The sequence below is a fragment of the Leptopilina heterotoma genome, unplaced genomic scaffold (assembly GCF_015476425.1).
Source record: "Leptopilina heterotoma isolate Lh14 unplaced genomic scaffold, ASM1547642v1 Lhet_91, whole genome shotgun sequence".
NCBI lineage: Eukaryota > Metazoa > Arthropoda > Insecta > Hymenoptera > Figitidae > Leptopilina > Leptopilina heterotoma.
The window spans coordinates 199,785-212,772 of NW_025111197.1; the positions used below are offsets into that span (position 1 = coordinate 199,785).

The 12,988-nt window shown below is 28.3% G+C and overlaps 1 protein-coding gene across 1 annotated transcript in view; it reads left to right on the forward strand.

Moving 5' to 3' along the window:
• LOC122511921 (probable ATP-dependent RNA helicase DHX34) overlaps positions 1–12,217 on the forward strand; it is a 67,195-nt gene extending 54,978 nt beyond the window's left edge. The window contains exons 14-16 of the mRNA XM_043627487.1: positions 8,645–8,766; positions 8,983–9,241; positions 11,914–12,217. Coding sequence (XP_043483422.1) covers positions 8,645–8,766; positions 8,983–9,241; positions 11,914–12,190 — 658 coding nt within the window. The 3' untranslated portion in view covers positions 12,191–12,217. The remainder of the gene's footprint in view (positions 1–8,644; positions 8,767–8,982; positions 9,242–11,913) is intronic.
• Positions 12,218–12,988: the final 771 nt, after the last annotated feature.

The following is a 12,988-nucleotide window of genomic DNA, read 5'->3' on the forward strand; positions in this document are numbered from 1 at the left end:
CATACCCTTCCATACCTTCTTCCATACCCTCTTTATCAATACCTCTTCGCTGATGTCTTGTATAGAATTTGGCAATAGAAGCGTAGGAACCGCATTCTTTTTCAACATTAATCGAGAATGATTAATATCAATGTATGCTTCATCCTCAAAATGTTGACGACATACAGCATACTTTTTTCGAATAATGTCCTCATAATCCGCATTTTTTAAGGCGAAATTATTAATCGCATTCAACCACTTCAAACAAAGGGTTTTTTCTGACGGAATTTGGTAGGTTTTCAATTTTCCTTTAGAATTGCACTCAGGCACAACGCACTTTTTCCCCATTGTCGATAAGAATTATAGAACTGAAATATACAGAAAAAATATTTTATATTTTCAACATAAAAATACACGGAGAAAAATGAAAATTCAGATTTCGGACTGAATATAAAATCATTTGAGTAATTTCTATTATCGTAGGGAGGAATATTAAATTTTAGATTTCAATCCCAAAAAGTTTAGGAATGATTTTCAATGAAGATCAATGCTAAATATTTTAATAAACACCAATAGTCTTCTTTCAACAAGTGCAATCAGATTCCGTAATTAATTGAAAGGTGAAAAGAATTAGGTACAATTATTATTATTCGCATTTATTTTAATTCAGCTACTCAATTGTTACAAACTTTGTATCAACGTTCACTTAAACGGGAACTGTTCTGTGCGAGAGTCCTTAGATTCATTCCCAAACAGTTATTAGGAATGCGAAACTCTGTGGCGCGCCTGCGCCCGCGTTTGTTCAGTTTCTTCGTTTTTGATATAAACACGGAAGTCTCGGTGTAGTTCGTAGTGTATTAATTGTTTCAATTAATAAAAATTCTAGTTTTAAATATAATAGTGAGTGCAGTTTTGTAATAAAGTTCTAGTGTTACAAATGAATGTGGAAGAATATCTATGTGAAATGTTTGATCTCATTTTGAGGTTAGGTGTGTTTTTATTTTGTTTTTAGCCGGTTGTGCAATGCCTAATTGTTATTATATTTTATTGTAATGTTGAATTTAGGCAACTAAATGTAAAGTCTAAAATGAAATAATATGTAAAAAATAGAGAATTCCTACTTTGAATTTTAAAAATCTTTGCACTGGGATTTTTATTTAATCTGTAGATATTTAAATATAATCTCTTTCTTTAAACGTTTTAAAACAAATCATTTTAGTAAAAATGGCAAAGGACTTGTATTTAATTTTTAAAGAGATTTGACGTTTAAATATCTAAAGAATAATAGAAATCCCAGTGAGAAGTTTTATAAAATTCAAAGTATTCTAATATTTTCAGTTGTTTCATTTTTAGATTTTATATTTAGTTTCCAATTGAATATTCCAACAAAAGTAAATATTTTGACAAATAAAAGTAATAATGTAGGTCACTAGAAGATCTGCTCACATTATATTCAGTATGGGACTCGGCACTAGACTTGCCTTGGACTCCGCCCAGAAGCGCCTATCAATGTGTTCAGTCTGCTTTGTTCCGCGTATAAGTGTGCATAAGAACGAAAACATTTTAAGCCTACTGACGTGCTTTAAACCTTTTACGATTCATTTCCCTGTTTTCTATCCTGGAGCCGCAAAGGTAGACAAGTTTGGGAATGAAATCTAAGTTACTAGTGCTGAACTCCACAATTTTCAATCGGATTTTTCTGCGTGTAAATAAAAAAATTTTTCTTTGCTTATTAAATTACATAATAAACTGAAAAAAAACTTTATTTCATTCAATTAATTCAAATTATTTAAATAATATTTACTTGGTTCAACTAATTTTTATTTGGATATAAGAAATGTATATTTCATTCAAATAACTTATAGTATTTTCATTAAATTCATTTAAACTAAATGAATCTAAATTCAATCAAGTAAATAATTAATGGAATGTAATAAATTAATTTATTTTAGACAAATAATAACTTATTTGAAACTTATCATTAATTTATTTCACTAAAATATTTAAGTTCTTAATACAAATAAAAAATACTTGGCATAATTATTTTCATTTATGCATTTGTGCAAGAAGGCACAATTACTTAAATTATTATAATGCTCTCCTCACATTAGGTTTTAAAAATTTTAATTAAATATTTTTTTAATTTTGATTTCAAGATAAATTTTAAATATATCTTATGCTTTTTATTTTAAAAAAATTAGAAAATATTTATATTACTTTATTTACAATTTTCATATCCAAATAAAAACATAAAATATATTAATATAAAATATTAATATATATTAAACATAAAATATCATTTTATTTGAGAAAATATTTTAATATACAAAATAGTAATAATTATTATACATAGTATATAATAAATTATATATATTATAAAAATTCAATTCTACAAATAGTTATATTATAATCCTGAAAATAAAAAATCATGTTTTAAAATTCAAAGTAAACGCATGCGCTTAACCGCAAAGGCCGTAGCAGTATAAGCATGTAAAAATGGCCCCCTCTTGGATTGGGTCCATATTTAGGGAATAATTTTGACCTATTATAAGACTTATTTTCACCAAGTTTCAACTCGAAAAAAATTTTGTTTTTGAGTTATACAATTTTTTTGAAAAATTCAAAAAAATTCAAAAATTTTTTTCCCTCTGAAATGGTTGAACCGATTTTCATGAAAAAAATTTTTTTGTACAATACAATATGAAAAGTTAATAAAAAAAAATTTTTCGACCAAATTCTAACAAAGAATGTCAGTAAAAAGTCAGTAAAAAAAAATTTTTTTTTAATTTTTTTTTAAAAAACATTTTTTTTTATTGAAATTTTTTTTGCACAACCGCCATTTTTTTCTATAAAATAATAGTCATTTCAAGAGTAACATATATTCTTTGCAAGATGATTGAAAGGGTACTTCATACTTTAAAAAATAAAAAACCGATTTTTGGCCCCTAAATAGTACAGTTTTCTATATAAACGAGGGGTCAACATTTTTTAAAATTACATTAAAAATTAATTAAATTAAATTTCTAAAAAAGTTAATAATATATGCCTGTTTATTGTAAATATTGATTTTTTAGTCAACTTTTCAAATAAATTTACAAAAAATAAAATTATTTTTGAAGTTTTTTCAACTTTGGCATATTTTTTAATAATTGTAGAAAAAATTTGAAATTGAATGGTTGGGCACAATAAGGGGACGTACGCGCCGCTACACGCTATAACGCCAGTCAAACGGTAGAAATTCTGGAAAAATTGGAAATTGGAAATTTTTATTTTTTAAAAACAGTATCTTATAGGAAATTGAAAAGCGCATCTTTTTTTCCTTTGAGATTTTTTTCTAAAATGAATATTTTAGAAAATAATGACCAAAAACTAACAAATTTAAATTCTCAAAATTGATTAAATTTTTAAACATAACTCGCTGTATCTTCGGTAAATATTATTGAAATTACTTGTAATTTGGCATACAAACGCATTTGGGTCCACACAAGGCGACAACATAATTAAAAATTAAAGAAAAATGAATTGTTTATTAATTTTTAATTGTTTATAGAGATCCGTTGATAATCACGTTTTCTTATCTTTGCTGTCAAAAAGTCTGTGGGGAAGTTAAGAGTTGAGCAAACTTCCAGTGAGACATTTGTTTATTACTATTTGAGGAAGTTTTCTGTAAAGTTACAGAAAGATTCCTTAATTATTTATTGAAATATTTTAATTTTAAGAGAAAGGGCGGCGCGCAGTGAACCTTCGTTACGTGCAGTCTCAAGTGATAACTGTTCACTGGATCAATAAAACATGGTTTATTTCTCAGGAAATTAGTTTTTTAAAGATTTTAATTTCGTAAAAAATATTTGTTTAATAGTTTGTAAAAATAGTTTTATTGACATTTCACTATTTGTAATTCTTATCCTTTTTAGCAGAAACGAAAAACGTACATTAATATTTGTAATATACATTACTGAATACGCTTGTTAACATATTTTATAATATTTAATTTTATTTAGGTTAATAAAATAAATAATAATGAATACAAATATTATATAACTTTAATTTATTTAAAATTAATTGTAATTTAAATAAATAATTATTTCCTTTTATTTTTCAACTGTTTATCGCTAAATCATATTCAAGAGTGTGCAAAAGTTTGTAAATAATTTCAATGATCAAAATATGAAATAGTTTGTAAATAAACGATATACTAACAAAAGTTATTATAAATTTATTGCAAAACAATATATTTATATTCTGTAGTTAAATACAGTTTGTATTATTTCTCAATATATAAACATTTTCAACTAAAAATTTTCAACTAAAAAATTTTTTATTATTAATTAAATATTAATTAAACATATAATTTTAACATAATTTATTTATAAAATTATATTATTTATTAGTAAGATTTTCTGAGAAAAAAAACAATGTTTTATTGAGCCAGTGAACAAATATCACTTGAGACTGCACGTAACGAAGGTTCACTGCGCGCCGCCCTTTCTCTTAAAATTAAAATATTTCAATAAATAATTAAGGAATCTTTCTGTAACTTCACAGAAAACTTCCTCAAATAGTAATAAACAAATGTCTCACTGGAAGTTTGCTCAACTCTTAACTTCTCCACAGACTTTTTGACAGCAAAGATAAGAAAACGTGATTATCAACGGATCTCTATAAACAATTAAAAATTAATAAACAATTCATTTTTCTTTAATTTTTAATTATGTTGTCGCCTTGTGTGGACCCAAATGCGTTTGTATGCCAAATTACAAGTAATTTCAATAATATTTACCGAAGATACAGCGAGTTATGTTTAAAAATTTAATCAATTTTGAGAATTTAAATTTGTTAGTTTTTGGTCATTATTTTCTAAAATATTCATTTTAGAAAAAAATCTCAAAGGAAAAAAAGATGCGCTTTTCAATTTCCTATAAGATACTGTTTTTAAAAAATAAAAATTTCCAATTTCCAATTTTTCCAGAATTTCTACCGTTTGACTGGCGTTATAGCGTGTAGCGGCGCGTACGTCCCCTTATTGTGCCCAACCATTCAATTTCAAATTTTTTCTACAATTATTAAAAAATATGCCAAAGTTGAAAAAACTTCAAAAATAATTTTATTTTTTGTAAATTTATTTGAAAAGTTGACTAAAAAATCAATATTTACAATAAACAGGCATATATTATTAACTTTTTTAGAAATTTAATTTAATTAATTTTTAATGTAATTTTAAAAAATGTTGACCCCTCGTTTATATAGAAAACTGTACTATTTAGGGGCCAAAAATCGGTTTTTTATTTTTTAAAGTATGAAGTACCCTTTCAATCATCTTGCAAAGAATATATCTTACTCTTCAAATGACTATTATTTTATAGAAAAAAATGGCGGTTGTGCAAAAAAAATTTCAATAAAAAAAAATGTTTTTTAAAAAAAAATTTAAAAAAAAATTTTTTTTACTGACTTTCTTTATGTTAGAATTTGGTCGAAAAATTTTTTTTTATTAACTTTTCATATTGTATTGTACAAAAAAAATTTTTTCATGAAAATCGGTTCAACCATTTCGGAGGGAAAAAAAATTTTTGAATTTTTTAAAAAAATTGTATAACTCAAAAACAAAATTGTTTTTCGAGTTGAAACTTGGTGAAAATAAGTCTCATAATAGGTCAAAATTATTCCCTAAATATGGACCCAATCCAAGAGGGGGCCAATTTTACATGCTTATACTGCTACGGCCTTTGTTTAGCTTCTATGACGGCGACATCTGCACCTTTTACCTAGAACTATAGTTATAGTCTCCCTCTCATATAATTAGCTTAGTCCCGAGGAAGATAGTGAACTGATGTTTTCGGTGTATCGACGGGTAAAATAAAAGTCTTCTGCGTCGGGGGGAGCTAGACGAGGGATAGACAAGTTCAGTCGAAACCTGTGAGCTCTAGTATAAGGGGAGGGAGAAGACGATACCGAAGGAATGAACGAAGTCCCGGTGTGGGACAATTTTTTTTCAACTGTCCCAGTTTGAGGGGGCGGTGGAGAAATCCAATCAAAGCCGGTTAGTTCGGGGGGAACTAGGCAGAAACTCGACAGGAGCTAGACAAATACAATCAAAGCCTGTGAGCTCGAGCATAGGAGGGGGGAGAAGGGGATACCAAAGGCATGAATGAGATCCCTATGTGGGTTCGGTCCGTCCCTATAAATGTCCCAGTTCAGTCGGTAAAATCCAGAATAAGGATCGGGGGGGGGGGGTTAAACGTTGAGTTCAACCTCGTCGTGTACAGTATTGTGTTATCTCGACCTACCTTGAAAGGAAGGACCACCAACCAGAGGGTCGAATTATCTCTGGTTGTCAGTCAAGCAAGTTTCAATAAACAAAATATTAAGAGCGACACAAAAGCATGAATGAGGTCTTGGAAGGGGCAATCTGTCCCTACGATTGTCCCAGTTCAAACGGTAAAATCCCGGATAAAGGTCGGGTGCGTAGAGTTCGAGAAAATGGCACTCGACGATGTACACAGGGAAACGTCATGGACACTTTGTCGTGTACGGTATCGTGTTGTTATCCTAACACACTTTAAAAGAATGGGCCACTAATCAGAGAACTGGGTTTGTGAGCCGAGTACAAATGACGATGGGAAATGTTCAAAAGAAAGTAGGAGTGAAAGGAGTATGTGGTCAGAATTTAGTCTGTAGTCAATGATGAGAAGTTAAATAAAATAACAATGAACATATATTCTGCCAACCCCCATTGATGCCCACTGTACATAATTTAATAAATTAAAAATGTAGTCGGTTGTGTCTAGGTCGGTTGGATGGTGCACGTCCTGCCAGCCTCTTGAGTCGCTCAAATGCGGCGTTCTTAGGGGCTTGGTAGGACTTAGACGCCGTCGAACGCTGACTCGGTCTCGTCGTCGAAGGGCGTCGTTCTAGCGGCAGGTCGAAGGTTGACCTAGTGGTGAGAGTCCTCTTAGGGATGGTATACCTCAAGAGAGGACGAGGTCCTCTATTCTCCTTGTCCCCGGGCTGGTTTGTGGAGGCGTTACGCTCGGGGGTCCGTTGATGATTGTAACCCGGCTCTGGGCATGGTTGAGCACCTCGATGCTCCGGATCCCGAATGGTCCTTGGATGAGCGGCTTGTCCAAACTTCTGGATGGTCCTGTGCGTGGTACCGTAGGCGTGCCGGTTCCGCTCCTTTCGCAGGTGAATAAGGCAGCTGGGGTAGGGCGGTTGAAGGGCCGTAACGTCGTAGTTGCGGGGCGGTCTTCTTCTCGGGCGTCAGCGACAGCGGAGGTGACGAGGCCACGTAAGGTGCCCGACCTAGTTCCTGTAGGAGGTTCTGCAGCTCCTGTCGTACGACGGGGGTCTCGATTATGGGTCCCCAGGACGGCGCTGGCGAACTAGGGCGGCTTTTCTTATTAGGTGCCGCTAAGGAGCTGGCGGCGTGGGTCTCTCTCTGGAGCAGCTTCTGATGTCTCTTATGGGCTTGGATCTTACACCCGCGGGCCTTACTCCGTAATTTCTGGCGCTCACTCTTGTGTCCTTCCATCTAGAAGTGGGGAAAACAAAATGATTGAGGGTTTCATCGTTGGCCAGTGTTTGGTGAGCAGAGATGTCTGAGTTATGTGTTCAAAATGGGCGAACTGTCGTGCGCCGATCCATTGACGATCAGTTTAATTACAATTAAAACGATTTTTCATTCATTTAAACGCTATTTTCAATTGAAAGTTTAGGACTTCCTACAGACAAGGGATACGACCTAACACTCCAATACGTGAAAATTCAAATATCGGATTCAACATACCAAGTTTCAATACGTTTTCCGATTCTCGCTATCCAACTTCTTTTACAGGGTACTGTGCTGTCTGCGAATAATTTTTGTTTGCAAATGTTCTTTTATTCTTTTACAACACTTACACTGATCTGCCTTTTGTTTATTATAAATTTCTGATTATAATAAAGGACAACAGTTTTGACGCGCAAATTATCGATTTTGTCACTATTCGTAAATGATACTAAAACACAATTTTCATCTAAAATTTTAGGATAACCCTGACTTTATTGACTTTATGTGATACAATCCAGCAATGTCTGTTTGCATATTTTCGACTTCCTCAATTTCTTCTGCCTTTTGATCATTTTGCGTTTTAAGTTTTCTTGGTGATGTTCGTGGTTGACTAATATTTTTAATGCGTCCAAGATGTAATGCTGACAAGGCTCCTTTTTTAATTAAGGTATTTTGTTGTATGGGTCAGTCTTACAATCTGAGTGTGTTATGAATATACTTTGAGAACATCTGTGTGTCAAACTGTACGTCGGCAAAAGTTTTTCGGAAACTCTGTCAAACTTTTGACAGTGACCAGTCGCGCGACAAATACCTTAAGAACTTTTGGAAAATTATTTCATTTAATTGATTCAGATATAAAGTTTAGTTGAAAATTGTAGAATATAATTGAGGCCTCGGATCGAAGAACCAACGCTTGGCTCTGTTCTGTATGTTTACAAGCAAGTAGGACATTTTAGTACTTGCAGCAAGCTTACGTGTAAGATTGCAAATCTTGTTGTGTAAGTTTGCTGCAAGCTTACAGGTTAATTGGGCTGGTTCACTAGGTACCCAGGCTGAATTAACTTTCGATCTAATAGTACAAGTACCCTAAATAGTTAATAAATTGTTGCATTTTTTCAGGATTGTTTGTGATTCTTGGCTAACTTTAGAATTTCCTGTTGCTGAAACCGGTCAGTTGCTACTTTTAAAAGCCAATAAATTACGCCAACAATGGGACTTTTTGCTGAACCAGAGTTTACAAGGTAAGCCCTTAGGGTATGATTTAATGAATTAAATTAAAAAATAATAATAAAAACAAATGCCTATTAAATTTTTCTTATTAAGCTGAAAACGTCATCAAATTTTTCGTTGGTCCTCAAGCTAAAAATTGATATCCACAGTTTTAAATCTTCAAAAATAAACACCAGATTTCTATAATTTTATGTAATGACTTATCATATTTAACTTTTTAATTTCAGACTCTCCAACTATTGGCGATGAATCGCAAAATACTGATGTAACCGAAACTAAATTAGTAAAAGAGCTTGTGGAATATATGCATACTACTGTGCCGTATACGATAAAACGACTTCTTCCAGCAAGTTTGAATTCTGTCTATGTTGGCAATGAAAATAACAATGATAATATAGATCCAAATCCATTCCAACCTGATTTTCAATGTGTTCCTAATGAAATCAAAGGTGGATGTCGTTTAACAAACCGTATAACATACAACTGGTAAACAATAAAATTCTATAATTTTAACATATATATGTTTGTGCCCTTTTTCCTGAACGAATTCTATATTTTAATAAAAAATTATTATTTCCTCAATTCCTTTTGATGAAATCTGACGATATCCAACCAGATAGCACAATAATTGTCAGCAAGTTTGCAAAAGCTTCAAATAATATTAAAAAAATTAATTTTAAAATTTAATTATTTCTAAAAATTTACACTATATTGCTTTTAATATTCAATTATTATCTAAAATTTTAACTGAAATTAATTTTTAAATCAGTTTTCATTAAAAAATTCTACAAAGAATCAGTTATTTAAATACAAAAATAAATAATTTATTGAATAATTGAATATTTCTTAACATTGAATTCTCATAATGAATTTTATCAACAAATTTTTAAATAATTGAATTCTTTCGACGAATTTTAATTAAATTTTAATGAATAATTACAGTTTTCAAGGGATTCGATTAAAATTGTATTAAAAATAATTGAACTGCTGCGATGAGTATCATTATTTGTGAAAATAATTGAGGTCTTGGATCCAATAACTCGCCCGACGCTTGGAGGAACGCGCAACTGCCAGTCAGTGAGCGGTGAGCGCCTCTGGGCCACTCACTGCTACCCGACTGGTATTAGCGCGTGCCTTCGAGCGTCGGGCGAGTTATTGGATCCAAGGCCTCAATTGAATCCCTGTAAAAATTTTGTTATTTATGAAAATAATTGAATTATTGCGAAGAAATTTTAAAAAAATATATAAATAATTGAATTCCCGTGAAATTTTTATTATTTATTTAAACATAATTAAATTTTTTTTAAATAATTGAATTCTTTTAGAAAATTGTATTAAAATAGTAGTTATTGAAAATAATTGAATTGAAGAAAATTTTTGAAAATAATTAAAATTTTGCCAATTTGTAAAATAAAACTTTTTCAAAATTCAATTATTTCTAACAATTCAAGCTATAATGTTTTTAATATTTTAACTGAAATTTTAACTGAAATTCATTTTTAAATTAATTTTTATTAGAAAACTCTACAAGAATCCAATTATTATTTAAATACAGAAATAAATAATTTATTAATTGAATGTTTCTTAATTGAATGCCCGTAAAGAATTTTATCAAATAAATTTTAAATATGTAAGTGGATTCTTTTAACGAATTAAAACAAAATGTTTAAAAATAATTACATTTTTCTAGAAATTTGTTTAAAATTGTATTAAAAATAATTGAAATTCTGCGGTGAGTTTTATTATTTTTTTTTTTAAATTAATTCTCTAAGAATAATTTAATATTTTTGAACATAATTAAATTCTTGTGAAGAATTATATTACTCTTTAAATTAATTGAATTTCTCCAATAATTTGTAACTACTCCAAAATTATATATTTTTTTAGTTTTTTCAAGTAAAATTCTTCTATAAATCCATTATTTGTTCTGTGACAATTTTCAAATTCAATTGTTTACAATTTAATTTTACAAAATTTCATTTATTCGAAAATAATTTAATTAAATATATTAGAAAAAAAATTTTTTTTTAAATCTGGAATTAAACTTTTTAAAAAAAATTAATTCCAGAGAATTGTTAGTTAAAAAAATGAAAAAGTCAGATTTTCAAAGATTTTAATTTGAAACTTTTTCAAAATTCAATTATTTTTAATATTTTAATAATATTTTTAATATTCAATTATTATCTAAAATTTTAACTGAAATTCATTTTTAAATATACATTTTTATTAGAAAATTCTATGAAATATCAATTATTTAAATACAAAAAAAATAATTTATTGAATAATTGAATGTTTCTTAAAATTCAATTCTCATAAAGAGTTTTATCAACAAATTTTCAAAATAATAAAATTCCTTTGACGAATTTTAAAAAAATTTGTACAAAAAAAAAAAAAAAAAAAAAAAAATTGTACATTTTTTTTTTTTTTTTTATTTCAATTATTTATAAAAATAATTAAATTTCTAAAGGGAATTTTAATATTTACTAAAATAATTGAATCCCTGTAAAAATTTTATTATTGATGAAAATAATTGAATTATTGCGAAGAAATTTATAAAAAATTTGTAAATTATTGAATTTCTGTGAAATTTTTATTATTTTATGAAAATAATTAAATGTTTGCGTAGAATTTTATTAAAAAATTTTTAAATAATTTAAATCTTTTGGAAAATTTTATTAAAATAGAAGATATTGAAAATCATTGAATTGAGGAAAATTTTTAAAAATAATTGAAATTTTGCCAAGAATTTTATTAAAGTTTTTGAAAATAATTGAATTTAGGAGAAGATTTTTATTATTTTTAAAAACAATTGAAATTTTGACGAGAATTTTTTTATATTTTTGAACATTATTGAATTTCTGCGAAGAATTTTATTACTTTTGAAAATAATTGAATAACTGCAATCATTTGTAATTTCTCTAAAAATTTTCCAAATTATATCGTATAATTTACGAACTTTTCATACTTTTTCAATCAAATTACGGACTTTACTGACCTTTTTTTTAAAAAAACTGACTTTTACTTACTTCAAGCAAATTTACGGACCTAGTTCGAGCCCTGTAAGCTGTAGCTTTTTCTCTGAAAAAATGTACAATATTGTTTTTAAAAATGTAAATTTTTATAATATATATTTGAATTATGTATTTGTTTCTTTACAGTTTAATGGAAAATGATTGGAGTAACAAGATGATGGCTGAAATGTGTGAAAATATTTGGAAGTGTTTGAATTGCAGTGTATCTGGTATTTTCACAGTTATGCAGAGATTACAACATCAAGTTGCATGTACAAAGCAAGACAAAGCAGAAGACAGTAACATTCCAATCGTTCCTGATATTCAAAAATCCAATAAAATTGTTTACCCGTGTCCACAATGTAATAAAACATTTTACTTACGACCAATTGAAATATTAAAGCATAAGAAACAACATTTGTAATAATAAAATTTTCGAAACAAAAAATAAATTGGGTACAAATTTCTAAAAATCTTTAAAATACAAACTACTTTAAATATTTTCTTCTTTTTAATCAGGCTTCGCAATCATTCACCGTAACCTACTATTTACTACTTATTTTAAAGATTATACACTATTTATATTCGTACTGCTTGTGTCATTTTGAGAAAAATGCATTTCAAGTTAAACAATTATAAAGTATACAATGCCTCAAAAAAATGTTTGAAATGGACTAAAAATTTTTATTTCAATTTTGTTTGCGTTCGCTGATTACGAATCTAAAGTTTTTTTCAGATATTCAAAATAGCAGATCCAATATGGCGAACAAGCTATGATATTAAGTATTTAAAACAAAAATTATTAAAATTTTAAATAATTTAATTTACAAATTCCTGGCTTTATACTCGATAATTAATTTTAAAAATGTAACAACAAGTAGCTTAAAGACTGAAAAAAGCAGTTAGCGAAAAATTAAATTTTACTACTCAATTTTTTCATAATTTCTAAATTAAATTAAATACAAAAATAGAGTAACTTTTTAAAAATAAATATATAAATACCTATTTATTTTTCCACAAAAATTAAAACATTTTAAATGATTTGAATGTAAAGCATTTTTGAAATTTATCTATTTCTAAAAATCACAAACTGTAATTCTTGCAAAATTCAATCAATTTTTTCTGAAATTTTAAAATAAAATTAATTCAAAACTTTAATCATTTTATTTCAAAATAAAAATTTAAATACTATTACAGTTTTACAACAAATAAAATTTTCAAT